The sequence below is a fragment of the Bufo gargarizans genome, chromosome 2 (genome assembly GCF_014858855.1).
Source record: "Bufo gargarizans isolate SCDJY-AF-19 chromosome 2, ASM1485885v1, whole genome shotgun sequence".
NCBI lineage: Eukaryota > Metazoa > Chordata > Amphibia > Anura > Bufonidae > Bufo > Bufo gargarizans.
Window position 1 is genome coordinate 277131204 of NC_058081.1, and position 20734 is coordinate 277151937.

The window sequence follows — 20734 nt, forward strand, 5'->3', positions numbered from 1 at the left end:
CAAAAAAGATCAATTACATATTAAGGGGGAGGGGTTGGATATTAATTTCTAATTCTAGCCTTTTTATCTTAACTTACAGGTGAATTACTCAATGACAAACTAACAAAAACTAGATATAACGGTATGCGTCCCTTATTAGAATGATACGATTATCAAAGCCTGGTGGGAACATTAAAATACAAAATAATAAAAGTTTATTGGTTATAATTATTTTAAAAAATAGGGTGTGCAAACCCAACTCATTTGCACAAACAGGCTTAGAGAGGTGTTCACACTATATGGTTAGTAGTACTCTACTAAACACCATATAGCAAAAAAACAATGGATCGGTGGTGTGCTAATGGGAGAAATGCACCCCCACTTATTTGTTCACGATCCAATTCTACCTCTACTAACAATAGTGTCTGGTGGTCAGGCTCACAAGGGCCAATTGTAGACCAACAGACAGAGCGTCACAGGACTAACTAGCATATGTGCTGCCTATGACTAACAGTAACAAAAACAGTGTCTGGTGGTCGGCTCACAGAGGCCAATTGTATACAAGCAGACAATGTGTCACAGGACTGGTTAGCGTGTATGCTGCCTATGACTAATAGTGACAGTCTCCTAGATACCCTCGCTCACGTCTACTGCCGCCATTAATTGTATTGTATCAGTGACACTCCGGTTAGAGTATCGGCGCTAGGGCGGCCATCCTAGCACCAATAGTCTAACCGGAGTGTCACTGATTGCAACGGGCAGTGACTAATATGCAGCAGCGTCTTATTTTGCAGGCTCCTGATGAAGTGCCGACGATACCTAGGCACAGAAAGGCATTGAGCCAGAGTCACACACATGATATGCTTCCCAAATACTAGGGACTGATACAATTAATGGCGGCAGTAGACGTGAGTGAGGGTATCTAGGAGATTGTCACTATTAGTCATAGGCAGCATACACGCTAACCAGTCCTGTGACACATTGTCTGCTTGTATACAATTGGCCTCTGTGAGCCGACCACCAGACACTGTTTTTGTTACTGTTAGTCATAGGCAGCACATATGCTAATTAGTCCCGTGTCGCTCTGTCTGTTGGTCTACAATTGGCCCTTGTGAGCCTGAGCACCAGACACTATTGTTAGCAGATGTAGAATTGGATTGTGAGGGGTGCTTTTCTCCCATTAGCACACCGCCGATCCATTGTTTTTGCTATATGGTGTTTAGTAGAGTACTACTAACCATATAGTGTGAACACCTCTCTAAGCCTGTTTGTGCAAATGAGTTGGGGTTGCACACCCTACTTTTTTAAATAATTATAACCAAGAAACTTTTATTATTTTGAATCACCCAATGAAGTGAAAATAATGTGCAATCATGTAAAGGATGTAGAGGGCTAGATTTTATTTTGGCAGTATTTAGTTTCTATTTTATTAGATATCCCCATGGAAAAAATAAAGGGGGTCATTTATTAAGACCGGCGTTTTAGATTGCACCACAACTAACTGTTGCACCACCATATGCACTAGAAATATGCCTAATATAGGCGTATTTCTGGATAATAAATGACCCCCAAAGTATCCAAGTTTTCCCATGTACTGACAACTAGGGGCCAGACTGACTATATTGCAAACTGTTTAAAGAGGGAAAAAACATCTCACTTGACAGTCTACAATGATACTGAACCTGATGATATTATCACTAGAAGGGTTCATGCACACAACTGTGTGCGGTCCAGAAAACACGGCCCATGTCTTGGCCTTATCTCCGAGACCAATGGAGGCTCCTCTGACCCAAACTCACTGCATTACAATAACTTATGATGCAGTAAGTTCCTATCTGATTGCAGGATTATTGTACTGTACTCACATGATTCTGTAAGTACAGTACACTAAAACCACAATCAGAGAGGAACTCACTGCGTCATACAGTAACTATGATGCAATGTTTTTGGTTCAGAGGAGCTTTCGACTGTCCAAAAGATGTGTCCAATAAGACGGCCATGTTTCCTGGGCTGCACATGATCATGTGCATGTGAGTACAGCGCCTGAGGCAGTACAATGACGGGTCAATTGTACTGCCTAAGGGTCATGCACATTAACTTATGCGGTGTACACCCGTGCTGCGGACCACTAAGAATGGTCTGCAATGCCCGGCACCTGCATTGTGCCCACTGTTTGCGGATGTGGAAACATAATCTGCAACATTCGGTCCCTGCTCCGTAGTTCTTCTGTGGGCTTCTGCTCCATATCTTGTGCACCCATTCAAGTGAAGTGCGCATGGCCGGTGCCCTATATTGTGGACCCACTGCAATATGGGCACTGGCTGCACACGTTTGTAAGATGCAGAATGTAGAGCAGACACAGAACAGAGCAAGGGTCCAGTATTGCCATACATTAGGGATTGCAGATGGCCTTTCTATGAATGATTTGTCGTTCATGACTGTTCTCTGAAGCTTGCCCATATGTTAAAATGACAAAACTGACAATCAATCTCTGCTCTGATCTATAGTGTAGTCTGGAATTTCAATGATGGGATGCAGATCTGCTATTTGGCCTTGCAGATACAGCACCCAACAAAACATCCAATAATGCAGATCAACTTTTTAACAGATATCTTATATTGGTCTGCATCTGTCATACTCGTTTGCACCACAAAGAGGTGCAGATGGCTAGCAGAACACAGTTTAAATCTGCTATTTCAGCCATCAAAAATGTCTAGTGTATTGCCAACTTTATTGGGAAAATGTCTGGTAATATCACTGCCCATATCAAGTCCAAGACACAGTTGATATGCACAGCATACCTCTCACACTATGAAAAGATTGTGGAAACCTATTTTCTGAAAGGGGTTATCCGGAAGTTAAACACTGATGACCTATCATTAGTATACTTCAGTTGTTGAAAGGGGCCAAGGTGCCTTTTTGCCAGTGACATCATGTCGTATGGCCTTTCTGCAGTGCAGTTCCATTCCATTAGTGAATAGGATTGACCTGCAATACCAATAGGAGCCATCATACAATGCATGGTGCTTTGCTTGGTATCCTATGAAGAGGTTGCAGCACTCATGATGGTGCCGTACCTCTTTCGAACAGCTGATCAGTGGGGCTCCCAGGAGTCAGACTCCCAATAATCAGACATTATGATGTATCCTGAGGATAGGTCATCAATATTTGACTACCAGAAAACCCCTTTAAGGACTGCAGGCAAAATACAGTATAAAACAAAATAAATTAAATGTACAATTATTTAATTTCAGAAAGCAGTAAAATATGGTCCATGCACTAGTAACACTTGGCTGTCTTTAGTTTAGAGAGGACTTGCCACTTTTAAACCAACTGTAATAAATGTTTTTGTAATAAAAAATTACATATTTTGGGAAAAATAGAATATATTTAATTGCTTTTGCATATCTTGTCCTTTATACTATAACTATTTACTCACAATCCTAACCCTAATCTCCCCTTCTCAAAAATATTAAAGTGCCCTTTCAGATCAAACTCTGAAAAGTCACACAATTTTGTAAAGTCTTGGATTTTTATTTTTAGGGAAGGAGTTGAAAAGATGAGCATGCATTGCATATAAAAGGGTTATTTAATCATTTTACATAATTTATTACTTGAAACATAAAAGTAACAAGTCCCCATAGATTTACATATTATATGCAACATTATTATTGCCACCATTCAAGAAAAACTAAAATTAAAGTTCAATGAGCTAACACTTTTGTGGGTATAATAATACTTGTCTGAACAAGGCGATCTACACTTGACTTACTTTCATTAAAGGGGTTTTCTAGATATAGCAAGTGATGTCATAACACTAAAACATACTATTACTTGATTTTAGAATGCACCCCTTCATACTTAGCCCCTGAAGTTCAGTACTATATCTGATGGATGGGAAAGTCATTCATTTAATTGTCCCCTTAGGTACCTTTTCACACTTAAAGCCTCATTCACACGTCAGTGTTTTGGTCAGCCAAAACCAGGACTGGAGCTACAGTACACAGACATAAGGTATAAAGATCTGCACCTCTTCTGTGTTTAGAGCTGCACCTGGTTTTGGCTCACAATTATGATAGAAAACAATGACCAAAACATTGATGTGTGAATGAGGCATAAGCCTGTATTAGACAGGCAGATCAGCAAGCGATTGTCGGGATGGAAGCATTCCCTCCCAGCGATTGCCTGCTAGCTAGCAGAGGAGACCACTGCTAATACATTGCCTCCGCAGCATGGGAGGAGCGAACCCTCTTTAGCGATTATCTGCCAAAATATTGGCTAGTGTAATACAGCCATTACCCTCAATGCTTATTTACACTGGGAATGACGGGTATATATTGTGTTCTCATTCAGTACCTATCCCCAGCTGATAGGTAAATGTCTAATTCATAAAAGTCTCTAACAAATGTGAGAATAAAATTAGGCGTGATGCCATTTTTTATTTTGTTCTGCTCCTCGCCACTGCCGTCCAGGGTCTATATAGGTGCTATAGAGTTATACACAGCTGAATGTGGCCACTTATCTGGGAACCCAAATGATGGCAGATCCTAACAATCACTTGCAACAGCTGGAATACCTCTTTAATTGAAGTGGGCAGCATACAAATTCTTTCTTACCTGTTTCTATTTCCATTTTTTTTTTTACAAATTTAATTTCCAGTAATTCATATAAAATAAAAAATAGCAGTGCAAAAAGGAAGAGTTCTAGAAATCTAAAAGTCATTTTAAATTGAAATAAAAACTCCAGTTTTTGAAGATCAAAGTCATAGTTTGCTTTATGAGGGAAAACAAATTCCACAGCATTCCATGCAAATCTCCAAGCAATCTGAAGATTCACAACAGGCATCCATTATTCCACAATCCATATCACAAGGGCAGTTGCAGTCATCTCCCATCTCTTCTCCACAACAGCAACAACAGACTTCAGAAGTACAGATGCCACAAGAAGCTTGTCCCAATACCATGTTGCAGAGTGTGACAAACTCACAAAATAAGCAAGCTAGGATACAGTGAACACAGCAATCTTCATATGATGTAGGTCATCCAGGCAGGCAAAAATGATGCATTGAATATTTAAAAGAAAAAGAAAAAAAAAGGCCATATGTTATTAAAGTAGGTAAAAAACTCCAAGAAAGTTTTCAAGTAAAAGTTACAAATTGGTTACTGTTTAGAAAAAAAACATTGAAACACATACAACACATTAAATATTCCAGAAAAATTATTAATAGGCACACACATTATCAGTTATAATTTGTTTTATGCAGTTCTATTAAGCATTTTAGTTAGGGATCGACCGATTTAGATTTTTTAGGGCCGATACCGATAATTTGTGAACTTTCAGGCCGATAGCCGATAATTTATACAGATATTCTGGGAATTTTCATTTTTGAAAAAATAAATAAAAATTCCCACAAATCTGCTGAAAATTAATGTTTATTGTTAATGTGAATTTTTTTTGTAAATCTCTTTGTTTTTCATTTATACTTAATATTTTGCTGTTTTATATTTATTACTTTTTTTTTTTTTTTTTTACTAACTTTTAGCCCCCTTAGGGACTAGAACCCTTGTCCTATTCACCCTGATAGATCTCCATCAGGGTGAATAGGAGCTCACACTGTCCCTGCTGCTCTGTGCTGTGTGCACACAGCAGCATGGAGCTTACCATGGCAGCCAGGGCTTCAATAGCGTCCTGGCTGCCATGGTAACCGATCGGAGCCCCAGCATTACACTGCTGGGGCTCCGATCGGAGGAGCAGGGGAGAAGGGATCCTGTGGGGGGGGGCGCACTGCGCCACCAATGCTTAATACTGGGGGGGTGGGGCGCACTGCGCCACCAATGCTTAATACTGGGGTTGGGGGGGGGGGGGACTGCACCAATGTCTAATACTTGGCTTGGGGGGGCTCACTGCGCCACCATTGAAACTTAATCTCTAATTTATTAATATACAGGAGGCGGGAGCTGGCTGCAGTATCACATAGCCGGCTCCCGACCTCTATGAGCTGTAGCTGCGATCCGCGGCACCTGAGGGATTAACTACCGCAGATCGCAGCTACAGTTCATAGAGGCCCGGAGCCGGCTATGTGATTCTGCAGCTCCCGCCTCCTGTATATGAATAAATGAGAGATTAAGCTTCATTGGTGGCGCAGTGGCCATAGCTCCTCCCCTCCTCTTGTCCCCTGTCCTTTCATTGGTGGCAGCGGCAGCAGCACAGCACAGGGGGGAGGGAGACACTGCTTCCTTCTCCCCTGTGCTGCTAAGGGGAACACGGAGAGCGCTGACAGCAGCGCGATCTGTGCTCCCCATACGCTATCGGAATATCGGCAAAATAGATGCTGATACCGATAGCGTTCAAAATTCCAATATCGGCCGATAATATCGGTAAATCCGATAATCGGTCGATCCCTAATTTTAGTCAAAGCAAAGTAAAACACACAATATAATAAATACTGCTAAAATGATCATGTAGAATTCTGTATCCAGATTGTGGGGATTAATTTTTCTTTTGAATTAGAGAAGGATGTGAATCTACCACTTGAGTGTGAGTGGTAATATAGTAAGAAACCCCCAAATTCCACTCCAGGAAAAAAAAAGTGGTACTTGAAAGTTTGTGAAACCTTCAAAACCTTTCTAGATGTCAACATAAATTTGACCTAAAAGAACAATAGATTTCACACAAGATCCTTAAAGTAGATAATGAGAAACAAATCAAACAAATGAGTAAAAAATATTAGACAGAGGAAAGTGATCCAATATCACGTCTGTGAATGGAAAAAGTATATCAATGTTTAGGACAGTGATCAGAAACCTTTGACACTCCAGCTGCTGTGAAACAACAACTTTCAGCATGCACACTTACTTGGCTGTTCTTGTAACTCCCATAAAAGTGAAGGGAGGATTATGGGAGTTGTAGCTTCAGAACAGCTGGAATGCCAGAGGTTCCCTGGTTAAGGATTATCAGATAATTTGAAGGTGAAATTAGAGTCAAGTGCTTTAAATACTGGTGACTCAAGCTTCAGTCGGCATGAGCTGTTAATCATAATCACTATGGAGGTGAGATACTGATTGCAATTTGCATGACCAAAGCTATTAAGCATGATTAAAGAGGACCTTTCACCACTCCTGACATGCATGTTTTAATAGCTTCATGCATCTCCCATGTAATAATGATACTGGAGCATTCCTGTCACTCTGTGTGGTGTCATTGCTTTATTATTTCTACTAGAAGTTATGAATAAATTGCTAGCAGTCTGCAGTAAGTGTACAGACGGGTGGTAACCAGTTGGGGGGTGTACCTGCACAGTCTGAAAATGGCAGCACTGATTGGATACAGTGAGTCTGTGCAGGTACACCCCCCCCCCCCCCAACTGGTTACCAACCCTCTGTACCCTTACTGCAGACCGCTAGAAATTCATTCATAACTTCTGGTAGAAATAAAAAAGGAATGGCACAACATACAGACATAAGAATAGATGCTCCATTGTTATAACACGGAGAATGCATGAAGCTATTAAAACAGGCATGTCAGGAGTAGTGACAGGTCCTCTTTAAACTTCCTCGGGGGAGGTTTTAGAACAGTATTGTAAGTGGCAGACAACAGAACTCACACCCCTTCACCTCTATTCAAGCTCAGTTTCTCCAATTTGACATAAATAGCTTCTTTCACACCTCTTTAAAACCAGTCGTCCTCTGTGTCTAAAATGCACACCTCCCTGTAATTAAACAAGTGTCCTTGAGACGTAGATACAAAGCTGAGTCCTGGCAGCAGGTGTTGGCTCTTCTGTCCTGGCCTGTACACTGGTGTACTCACTGTTTTGTTTCCCCAATGTACAATTCTTGGCTCTCCTCACTGTATTGGACTGCATACACAATATTGCTCTTCTTGTGTTTCGGATTTAGATCTTTTGGATCAACCATTTGCTGCCTCACTGTGTTGCCAGGTTTATTGCTGAGAGGGATGCAATGATTATTAACCCTTAGGCTACCAGCCGTACAAGTATGTGCGATGTGTAAACATGACGCCGGCTCGCACGTGCAGTGGGTGTCATGGGCGGCAGATCTCTGCTGTTTCATACAGCAGAGACCTGCGGCTTAATACAGTGACAGGCAATAATGCTGATCGCAGTAATTAAATGCTTTAGATGCCGTGATCAAGTGAGATCACGGCACCTAAATGCGCAAAAACCGGGAACCACCTATGCCCTGTGTGTCCAATCCGGGCATAGGTAGTTGCGCTGAATACTGGTAGCCATACTGAGTAGGCTAACAGTATTCAAACTGCAATTCTTATTTTGGCCACCAGATGGCAGGCCAGGATAAGAAATTAGCAAAAGTGAGCAAAATAAACTATTAATAAATTCCTGATAAACCAAAATTAAAAAAAAAAACTGATAAGCTCATATAAGAGGCACATAATGATCAAAAAATAATAATAATTAATATATAAAAAATAGATAAAAGTTTAAATCACCCCCCTTTCCATATAATTAAAAAATAAATACCTAAATAAATAAATATAAACATCATGGGCATCACTGCGACCGAAAATGCCCATATTATTAAAACAGAAAAAAAATTCCAATACGGCGAATGGCGTAACGGAAAAAAGGGTCAAAATTGATGATTTGCAATTTTTTCATTGCTTTTCTTACCCATTTTTTTAAATAAAATGTGATAAAAAAGTCACACATACTCCAAAATTGTATCAATTAAAAGTACAGAATGTTCCGCAAAAGCCAAAACGTTGCCTGTTCGTGTATTGATGGGTATCTCTAACAAAGGACGTAAGGTGAAGATGCTGGTTATATATTCTTTATTCCTAGTATAGTTTTTTTTGTCATTCTAATGGAGAAAGAGGACTAGTAAAACGTCTTCAAGAGACAATACAAGTTCAGTTGCTCTGACTTATTACTACTGATATACCATGGCCTGGGTGGATGAGAAGCTTCACAGACCTACAGTAAACCAATTAAAAGAGCCAGACTGGTCTACATTTACTAAAGTTACTGGGAAAATGTACAGAGAAAAAGCTGAAAAGAAACATTACAGAAAAAAAATCATTCACAGATCAAGAAATGTTCAAATGGGGTGAAAAATTGATGGTCATGAAATACAATTACAAATATTATGGCAAGTTCAAAAGTGTTTGCGCAGTGGTTATGTATTATTTTCACATAGGAAGGCCAAAATAAACTCCACCTGTTAACATACCATTGCTATTACCATAATTTAATGGTGTCCTAGAACGGAAACAGCTGTGATTAGAAGAATTTCGTTTTTGCAAACAGTCAAGTCATTTGCTGCAAAGAGGGATAGTGTCACACAGTTTCAAAAAGTCAATGCAAATACTGAAAAACTAAGTGCAAGACTACTAAGAGAAGCAAAGAACGAGACTCGGAGACCTCTCATTCTTGGGGCTGCAGTGGGTCCCATTGAATGAATCTGCACCATCTGATATTTATCACTTAGGGCTCATGCACACAACGTGGTTTGGTTCCGCATCTGAGCCGCATTTTTTGCGGCTCGGATCTGAACCCATTCACTTCAATGGGGCCGCAAAATTTGCGTTTAGCACTCCGTGTGCTGTCTGCATCCGTTGCTCTGTTCCGCAGGCCTGCAAAAATCATAGATCATGACCTATTTTTGTCCATTTTACAGACAAGAATTGGCATTTCGATAATGGGCCGTGTTTAGCAGATCCGCAATTTATGGACTGCAAAAATCGACACGTTCGCGTGCATGAGCCCTGTGGATATGTTACCAGGAAACTCACAGTTAAACCATGCACAATACCTTGTAGGGTTACCTCAGCTAAATATAAAGATACCTTTCACTAAGTGATGCACTGCTTCATTCTAGTTAAAAGGTACTTTTCAAAGAGGTTTTCTGACTTTCTCAAACTCAAAACCTATCCTCTTGATAGGTTATCAGTATCTGATTGGTGGGGGTCTGACAGCCAGGACCCCACCGGTCAGCTGTTTGAGGGGGCCGTGGCACTCCACTGTGTGCTGCGGCCTCCTCACAGCTCACAAAGCACAGCGCTGTACATTGTATAGCAGCTGTGCTTAGTATCACAGCTCAGCCCCATTCACTTGAATGGGACTGAGCTGCCCCTAGGCCACATGACTGATGAATGTGTAGTCACTGGCCTAGGGTAAGCTGTGAGAAGGCTACGGCTCTCACAGGAGTTCAGTGGCCTCCTTAAACAGCCGATTAGTGGGTTTCCAGGTGTCAGACCCCCACCAATCAGATAGTGATGAACAACCATATTCAGGGGATAGATCATCAGTATAAAACAGTCAGAAAACCCCTTTAATCTGTATGCAAATGAGCAGCAAGGTTGACAGGTTACTGCACTGCCATCTTGCCTGACCCAGTCCGGTTCCTGTCAGATCTGCTAAATCTTATGACTCATCTCATCTGGCATTCCAGAACACCAGCTAAGTGGTACCATGACGTTTTAATATGTCTTTGGTCGCCTGTTGATGCTCCCCCTTTCAAACAAAGCCTCTGCCCCATTAGCAATTACACAATCACAAAAGTGGACAGTTCATGTGCCATGCATCTCTCATTAAATATTCTTTGTTCTTGTGACTATTTCAGCACAAGTAAAAAAAAATATATTTTTTAAAATGTGAACACTTTTTAATCATTTAATGTAATATATCTGTAAAAATCAATTTAAGTAAATGAATGTGAATACCAAACTGATTTTTTTATACAAAGTAAAAAAAATGACAGCACCCAGTTTAATTCTTACTTAGTAATATTCTTCCTATGTATACATGTTGCTTGTTACTTTGCACAGATGTTAGCTTGGGCAAGGGCACATTTTTCTGGGGAGGGTTGGTTAAAAGGAGTGTGTTAATTACTGGTTAAGCGTTGATGTAAGTCTGATGTAAGTGAAACAGTAAATAAATGCACTTACTGAACATTGACCTTGGTCATCATTTTAGCTAGCTATATTCACAAAGTTCAGAACACTCAAAACAGATCTCCAGGCACTCAGCCGTCTCACAGCAAGAATCAAAAAGGGCAAAGTCACAATCAAAGTGGAAGTTGAGGTCCTCAGCGGGAATTTCCTCAAGGCCCACACAGACATTGGAACAGTAGCCACAGCAGGAATTACAGGCCTCATGCAGACAGGAGCAAACCTGATGTGGGCCAAGGATGAACTCAGTGCACTGACAGAAGAGACAGGCCAAAATCAAAGAAGCACAGCAGTCTAATACAAAAAAAAAAGAAAGAAAGAAAACTAAAAAGATGATACAGAGGTAGATAGAAGAGGATGAAGTATGAAGAAAAAAAAAAACACACACCATAGAATACAATTTTTATAAGTTCCATGAAATATTAATTATTTTCTCTCACTAAGGAATACGGTTTTAAATGAAACAAATACTTCACTATTTTACAATACTGCAAAACAAAAGCAAAGTTACATTCATCTTATCAAAATGCATTCCTATTGTCCTACCGCTCGACAATTGTTACTATAGCAATGCCTTTGAATACTGAATCAGGAACAATGGCCTAAGTGCGCGATTACTAAGAGAAAATAAGCAATACATCAATATAAGCTGCAGTACACACTAGACAATACTGGAAGAATGACTAAAAGTCATTACCCTTCTAATGTCTACAAAAGAATACTCGTTATTACAAGCACAATTATTAATAATGTTTTTTTGTTTTTTTTTGGGCACTATTCACTAAGCTGTAGATAAGATGTATATTCAGATCAGATCTGACATTAACCCCCTCGGGATTCAGCAACTTTTATTTTTTTAAGCAATGACTTTTGAGAGACGTAATTTTCTGTCAATGTAGCTGCTGTCTTTGCAAGAGAAGTTGTATTTTTAGGGCCAACACTCTGGCATGCATACAATGTACTAAAAACTTTTTTTTTGGGGGGGGGGGGGGGGGGAGGGGGGAATGCAAAAAACAGTAACAGTTTATGAGGCAGAAAAAAGACATTTGTCCATCCAGTTTGGCCTGTAATCCTGCAAGCTGATCCAGAGGAAGGCAAAAAAACCCTGTGAGGTAGAAGCCAATTTTCCTCATTTTAGGGGAAAAAAATTTCTTCCCGACTCCAATCCCTGGATGAACGGCCCTTCTTCAGAAATCTAGTAACTATAACCTGTAAGAGCAGCCGTTGTTAGAAGTTTTCTGAGAGACAATAATACAGCCTCTGTGAGATCACATGATTATCGTGAAATTATCGCGAACGAGCATTCAAAGAAATGCTTGTTTGCGATAATTACGGTAGTTCATAGAATTGAGCAGCCGATAAACGAGGACTTGCTCCTTTATCGGCTTCTGGACATCCATCGTCAGGATAAGGATGCCCAATTATGTAGGGGCTGTGTCACTTCAGCAAGTGGCATTTATTATGTAGAGAAAGTTAATATAAGCCACTTACTAATGTATTGTGATTGTCCATACTGCTTCCTTTGCTAGCTTGGTTTAGGTTTCCATTACATTATACACTGCTCGTTTCCATGGTTACGAACACCCTGCAATCCATCACCCATGGCCGTGCTTGCGCACTATAGGAAAAAGTGCCGGCCTCTCTGGTGAACAGGACCGTAGGAGCTCACATGGGCTGGTGCTTTTTTCTATAGTGTGGAAGCACGGCCACCTCTGATGGACTGCAGGGTTATTGTAGCCATGGAAACAAGCAATGTATAATGTGATGGAAAAATGAATCCACACAGCAATGGAAGCAATATGGAATAATACATTAGTAAGTGGTTTATATAAACTTTCTCTACATAACAAATGCAATTTGCTGAAGTGGTTGTGCAGGCAGTATATCTTGATGACCTATTCTCAGGATAAGTCATCAATATCTGGTCAGCAGGGGTCCGACACCCGGCACCCCTACCGATCAGCTGTTTGAAGAGATTGCAGTAGTGGTAGTGTAATTATAACAGAATGGGTCAAGTACTCTGCACTTTTGAAGCAAGGGGCAGTGTAATGAAGAGTAAGTAGCACTTGCATGGCATGCCGTCTCCTCTTCAAACAGCTGATCGGCGTGGGTGCCAGATGTCAAACGCCCACCAATCAGATATTGATGACCTATCCTGAGGATAGGTAATCAATATATATCGCCTGTGCAAACCCTTTTATTTGTTACTTTATAGTACTTATATGTAGGGATCGACAGATTATCGGATTTACCGATATTATCGGCCGATATTCAGGATTTTGAACACTATCGGTATCGGCATCTATTTTGCCGATATTCCGATAGTGTATGGGGAACACAGATCGCGCTGCTGACAGCGCTCTCCGTGTTCCCCTTAGCAGCACAGGGGAGAAGGAGCAGTGTCTCCTCCCCCTGTGCTGCTCCTGCCGCTGCCGCCAATGAGAGGACAGGGGACAGGAGGAGGGGAGGAGCTATGGCCACTGCTCCACCAATGAAGATTAATCTATCATTCATTCATATACAGGAGGCGGGAGCTGCAGGATCACATAGCGGCTCCCCACCTCTATGAGCTGTAGCTGCGATCTGCGGTAGTTAACTCCTCAGGTGCCGCGGATCGCAGCTACTGCTCATAGAGGTCGGGAGCCGGCTATGCGATCCTGCAGCCAGCTCCCGCCTCCTGTTTATGAATAAATGTGAGATTAAGCTTCATTGGTGGCGCAGTGCGCCCCCCCAAGCCCCCCAGTATCAGACATTGGTGGCGCAGTGCGCCCCCCCCCCCCAGTATTAAGCATTGGTGGCGCAGTGCGCCCCCCCCCCCCAGTATTAAGCTTTGGTGGCGCAGTGTGCCTCCCCCCCAAGCCCCCCCAGTATTAAGCATTGGTGGCACAGTGCGCCCCCCCCCCCAGTATTAAGCAGTGGTGGCGCATAGGGCCCCCCCACCCCAGTCGCAGTGCGCCCCTCCACAGGATCCCCTCTCCCTTGCTCCTCCGATCGGAGCCCCAGCAGTGTAATGCTGGGGCTCCGATCGGTTACCATGGCAGCCAGGATGCTAATGAAGCCCTGGCTGCCATGATAAGCTCCATGCTGCTGTGTTCACAAAGCACACAGCAGCAGGGACAGTGTGAGCTCCTATTCACCCTGATAGATCTCTATCAGGGTGAATAGGACAAGGGTTCCAGTCCCTAAGGGGGCTAAAAGTTAGTTACAAAAAAATTAATAAAAACACCAAAATATTAAATATAAATGAAAAAGAAAGATTTACAAAAAAAAAAAAATACACATTAACAATAAACATTAATTTTCAGCAGATTTGTGGGAATTTTTTATTTTTTTTCCAAAAATGAAAATTCCCAGAATATCGGTATAAATTATCGGCTATCGGCCTGAAAGTTCACAAATTATCGGTATCGGTATCGGCCCTAAAAAATCTATATCGGTCGATCCCTACTTATATGTACCCCAAAATAGTGCCAATCAAACCGTCACCTCGTCCTGCAAAAAATGAGCTCCTACATAAGACAAGTACCCAAAAATAAAAAATAAAAATGGCTTTCAGAAAATGAAGACACTAAAACATGATTTTATTTTTACAAAAATACTTTTATTGTGTAAAACTGAAATAAATTCAAAAAAAGTAGACCTATTAGGTATTGCTGTGTCCATAACAACCTGCTCTATAAAAATATCACATGATCTAACCCCTAAGGTGAACGCTGTTAAAAAAATAAAAAAAAATAAAAACTGTGGCAAAATAGTCATTTTTGGTCACCTTGCACCCAAAAAGTGTAATATTGAATGATCAACATATCATGTATATGTACTGTACCAAATAATGGTAACAATAAAAACATTAGCTCTTTCTGCAAAACCCGAGCCCCTACACAGGACGATCGGCGGAAAATCAAAAGAAATGTAGCCGTCAGAAAATGAAGACGGAAAATCAGAAAATCTAGAGCTAATGTTAACACGTTGCCGACCTAGGACGAGAATGCTCATCCTAATTGGCCGGTATTTAACGCCTTAGGGCGAGCATTCTCATCCTAGGGTTAACCGGCTGCCCCACACACGCTGCCGCGATGAGCAGCAGGGGCCCGACTGATACTGACAGCTGGGCCCCTGCTGTATCTGCCAGCATCGGTGAAAACACTGATGCCGGCGGAATAACCCCCTGTATGCCGCAGTGAGCTTGTACATCCCCATCGCGTCCCCGTGGCGAGGGGACAGGGACCCAATGATTGCTATGACCGTCCCAACATCGGGACTGCCAGCTACGGAAGCTCAAAAGATCCAGCTCCAGGGCTGGGTCTCCTAGGAAACTGTCAGCGTCTTACAATGTAAGGCACTGACAGTTCAATACAGCACAATATAGATGTATTATGTTGTATTGAAACAGGGATCAGACCCTGAAATGTTGAAGTCCCATAGCAGGACAAAAATAATAAAAGTGAAATAAAAGTGTTTTAACAATAAAAAAATTAAAGTTTCAATAAAAAAAAAGCCCCTTCCCCATAAAAAGAGACATTTAAAATTTAAAAAAAAATTAGAAAAAACAAACTAAAAAACATATATTATGTATTGCTGCGTCCATAACAACCTGCTCTATAAAAATATGCCATGATCCACCCCGTCCGGTCAACACTGTAAAAAATAAAAACTGTGCTAAAAAAAGCAATTTTTTTTCACCTTTTATCACAAAAAGTGTTTCAAAAATGCTTTTATTGTTTAAAACCAAAATATATTTAAAAAACAAACATAATAGGTATCGCCGCAACCATAACAGCCTGCTCTCTTAATGTGTCCTAGAGGATGTAACACTGGGGGAGTCACTTCTAGAGAAGGATTTGGGTGTCTTTGTAGATGATAGATTAAATAACAGCATACAATGTCAACCAGCTGCTTCTAAGGCCACCAGGATACTGTCATGCATTAAACGAGGTATGGACTCGCTGGGCAGGGATGTAATATTACCACTTTACAAAGCGTTGGTGCGGGCTCATCTGGAATATGCAGTTCAATTCTAGAGACCAGCCCACAGAAAGGACACACTGCAGCTGGAAAAAGTACAAAGGAGAGCAACTAAACTGATATGGGGCATGGAGGGTCTTAGTTATGAAGAAGATTAAAAGAATTTAATTTATTTAGTCTTGAGAAGAGACGTCTAAGATTAACCAGTACAAATATATAACTGGGCCATACAAAAAAAAAATTTGAAAAACGTTTCCATGTAAAATCCCCCCAAAAGACAAGGGGGCACTGCCTCCGACTGGAGAAGAAAAAGTTTAGTCTCCCGAAGCGTCAAAACTTTTTTACTGTAAGAACTGTGAATCTGTGGAATAGACTTTCTCAGGACGTGGTCACAGCAGAAACAGTGGACAGTTTTAAAAAGGGTTTAGATGAATTCAAAAAAGTAAACAACATTAATGCTTATGAAAATGTGTTGAAATCTGTAGTCTCACTTCGTGTCCCCACCTTTCCCTTGGTTGAACTTGATGGACTTATGTCTTTTTTCAACCATATCAACTATGTAACTAAGTCGCCTAAAAGGACTTAAATTACAGTAAACATATTTATTTTTTATAAAAATAAAACAAAATTCAAATCAGCCTACCTTTTCTTAGTTTTAAATAAAGGCATAAATAAACAATAAAAAAATAAGTACCTACGAGTCAGAAATGTCTGAACTATTAAAATATAAAAATATTACTCCTGTGTGGTCACCTTTTCCCCAATTTTTTTAAAATAAAAAGTAAAAGTTGTATGCACACCAATGTGGTACTAAATAAAAACTACAGCTCGCCCTGCAAAAACAAGCCCTCACACAGCTGTAGACAGAAATGTAAAAAGGTTATGGGTGATAGAATATGGTGATGCAAAGATTTTTCTTGTATTCTCTTTAAAGGTTTTTATTTAAAAAGTAGTAAACATAACAACATGAATTTGGTATTGCTGTAATTGTGCTGAACCACAGAATAAGGGTGTCATATTTATTTTTAGAGCATAGTGGACACTGTAAAAACAAGAACTATGACAGAATTGGGGCTTTTTTTTCAATTTCACCCCCACCCCACAAACAAAATTTTCCCTGGTTTCCAACAGAAGGTATGGCAAATTAAAAACTTGCCCCACAAAAAATAAGCCCTTATATAGCTATGTGAAAGAAAAAATTAAAAAGCTGCGGCTCTTGGAAGGCAGGAAAGAGAAAAGGAAAATGCAATCCTAGTCCTTAAGGGGTTAAAACAACTGTATACAGCACGCGTATTGAAATGAAGGAAAACCTGCACAGTGAATTAAGTTAAGTCCTAGGATGAAAATATTATAACAGCATAAAATATTATAACAGACTGATTTAGATCAATAAGGAATCTGTTTACCTTCTGGTGAAGCGCCAGGTTTTTGAGAATATGTTGAACTCATTTTGCTTTTTTTGCTGCCATCACTGCTCACAGACAAACTGGACTGGATCTTCCTGTGCATTTTTTGAGAAACAGGAGCTGATAACTTTCTATGATCTGCAGCAATATGTTTGACCCCATTGTGGATTCCATTGATATTACTCAGACCTACATGACCATTTTGTATCTTGCTAGTTTCTTCCTCGCTCTGTTCCAGTGCTGAAATATTTGGCAGAGGCAGACTCTGAGGTTGGGCTTAAACGTAGAGAAAAAATACAGAAAAGATTAAAAAGATTAGACAGAATTCTCAAATACTACAGCCAGAAAAATATGCTAAAATACATTTTAGAGAAAATGAGACACTTAACATCCTTTTGCTTTCTTATATACAGATTTCCACTTTTTGAATCTATGTACATTATTTTGTAGATTATAAAGTGATGGTGACTGTTGCTTCGAAAAGGAAACTCTTCTCTTAACTTCAAAATCCAATGAATACAATCAGAAACAGGAATGTAAGCTGAATGATCCCATAACTAAACGTACATGGATATTTAGCAAATACAAAGTCATTTAACAAAAAATCAACACATTAAATGAAAGCTTAGTGACTAGCATTAACCAAATGAACAAAAAAAAAGTTTCTGTACTAACTAACCCATCCAAGCCTTCCATAATTTCTTATTCTTATAAAAATTTCTTATTCTTATTCTCGTCTATTTTACGTAAATGTTACACAGGGAGGGCCCATATGAGACCAGTCGCTGAAATTTCGACTTCTAACATGTAAATGGTTTAAGTAATTGTATAGTATTTTGGGTATAAGAACTAAAGTTTAAAGAGGACCTTTCATGGGTTTATGTGTTAGAAACTGGTATGCTTACAAGATAGGCCCCTACAGATGCAAGCACTTTTTTTTCTTCTAAAATACCCCTTCGTTCCAGCGCTGTGTCCCTGCTGTTTTTGGTGCCTCATATGTTAATTTTGAGTATTGGTGAAAGGAGGAGGAGATGGCGGGGTTTCTTAATGGGCGTCTCCTTCTCCCTGGCTGTGACGCTCTCCACTGCAATTGGACCTCGCTACAGCCAGGGAGAAGGAGACACCCATTGAGAAACCCAGTCATCTCCTCTCCCTGTACCGATGGTCTAAATTCTGAGGCACTAAAAACAGCGGGAGACACAGCACCAAAACAGAGGGATATTTTAGAATTAAAAAAATGTGCTTGCCCTATCTGGTAAGCATAACAGTTTCTAACACATAAACCCATGAAAGATCCTCTTTAAGAAAAAAAATTGTGAGTCATCATACAACTGTTTGAGCAATGTCCAGAAAGGGCCCCATAACTTAGAAACATAGAATGTGTCAGCAGATAAGAACCATTTGGCCCATCTAGTCTGCCCAATATACTAAATACTATGGATAGCCCCTGGCCCTATCTTATATGAAGGGTGGCCTTATGCCTATCCCATGCATGCTTAACCTCCTCCACTGTATTTGTAGCTACCACTTCTGCAGAAAGTCTATTCCATGCATCCACTACTCTCTCAGTAAAGTAATACTTCCTGATATTACTTTTAAACCTTTGCCCCTTTAATTTAAAACTATGTCCTCTTGTAGCAGTTTTTCTTCTTTTAAATATTCTTTCCTCTTTTACCTTGTTGATTCCCTTTATGTATTTAAAAGTTTCTATCATATCCCCTCTGTCTCGTCTTTCTTCCAAGCTATACATGTTAAGTTCCTTTAATCGTTCCTGGTAAGTTTTATCCTGCAATCCATGTACCAGTTTAGTAGCTCTTCTCTGAACTCTCTCCAAAGTATCAATATCCTTCTGGAGATATGGTCTCCAGTAATGAGCACAATACTCCAAATGAGGTCTCACTAGTGCTCTGTAGTGCGGCATGAGCACCTCCCTCTTTCTACTGGGAACTCCTCTCCCTTTACACCCAAGCATTCTGCTAGCATTTCCTGCTGCTCTATGACATTGTCTGCCTACCTTTAAGTCTTCTGAAATAATGATCCATAAATCCCTTTCCTCAGATACTGAGGTTAGGACTGTATCACTGATTTTATATTCTGCTCTTGGGTTTTTACGTCCCAGGTGCATTATCTTGCACTTATCAACATTAAATTTTAGTTGCCAGATTTTTGACCATTTCTCTAGTTTTCCTAAGATTTATTGGTTAAATAAATCTGTTAATGGTTTTGCTAGATCACCGCTGAGCTCTTTTAATAGCTTTGGGTGTATCCCATCAGGCCCCTGTGACTTATTTGTATTAATTTTAGACAGTTGACTTAGAACCTCTTCCTCTGTAAAGACACATGCGTCAAAAGATTCATTAGTCTTCTTTCCTAACTGAGGTCCTTCTCCTTCATTTTCCTTTGTAAAAACTGAACAGAAGTATTCATTGAGGCAGTCAGCTAGTTCTTTATCTTCTTCCATATACCTTCCTTTAGTTTTTAATTTGGTAATTCCTTGTTTTAGTTTCCTTTTTTCATTTATGTATCTGAAGAATGCCTTATCGCCTTTTTTCCCTGACTGAGCTAATTTCTCTTCTGCCTGTGCTTTAGAAGCTCTTATAACTTGTTTGGCCTCTCTCTGCCTAATCTTATAAATTTGTCTGTCATCCTCATTTTTATTTTTATTTTATAATTCCTAAATGCTATCTTTTTGTTTTTAATAATTTTGGCCACTTCTACTGAGTACCACAGTGGTCTCTTCCTTTTTTTGCTTTTACTGACAAGCCTAATGCAATTTTCTGTTGCCTTCAATAGTGCCACTTTTAAGTAGTCCCATTTCTCCTGGACTCCAATAAAAAACTGTTCCAGTCTGATAGGGACTCGTGTACCACTAATCTAATTTTAGAAAAGTCAGTTTTTCTAAAATCTAAAACTTTTGTTTTTGTGTGGTGTGACTTATAGTAAACCACACTGACTGGAGATCACTAGATCCCAAGCTTTCCCTACAGTAATATCAGATACCAAATTCCCATTTGTGAATACTAAATCTAAAATGGCCTCCTTCCAGGTTGGCTCCTCCACTACTTGCTGTAGAGATAATCCCAGTAGGGAATTTAGAATATCTATACTCCTGGCAGAACTAGCTATTTTGGTTTTCCAGTTTACATCAGGAAGATTGAAGTCTCCCATAATGATAACTTCCCCCTTCAATGTCATTTTAGCTATTTCCTCAACTAGTAGATCATCTAATTCTTTGACTTGGCTAGGTGGTCTATATATCACACCTACACGAGTTACCTTATGATTATCAAGCTGCAAGGTAACCCAAACTGACTCCAAATTGTTCTCGCTAACTTGTATCAAATTAGATTTTATGCTATCTTTCACATACAGGGCCACCCCTCCCCCCCTTCTTGCCTACTCTGTCTTTCCTGTATAGAGAGAACCCTGGTATTGATGTATCCCAGTCATTACTCCCC

General features: G+C 40.1%; 1 protein-coding gene across 5 annotated transcripts in view; it reads right to left on the bottom strand.

Moving 5' to 3' along the window:
- Positions 1-1994: 1994 nt before the first annotated feature.
- Positions 1995-20734, bottom strand: part of MDFIC (MyoD family inhibitor domain containing) — a 132285-nt gene continuing 113545 nt past the window's right edge. The window contains exons 4-7 of one of the 5 annotated variants that reach the window (XR_006387835.1): positions 17277-17552; positions 10903-11199; positions 9186-9214; positions 4932-5001 (exon numbers count right to left, since the gene is read on the bottom strand). Coding sequence is in view for 4 of the 5 variants with exons in the window: in XM_044280301.1 (XP_044136236.1) it covers positions 10931-11199; positions 17277-17552 (545 nt within the window). In the remaining variant the exon portion in view is untranslated. Of the gene's footprint in view, positions 5002-9185; positions 9215-9256; positions 9275-10517; positions 11200-17276; positions 17553-20734 lie in introns of those variants that run through there. The other 4 variants (XM_044280301.1, XM_044280303.1, XM_044280302.1 and 1 more) reach the window with 4 other exon arrangements.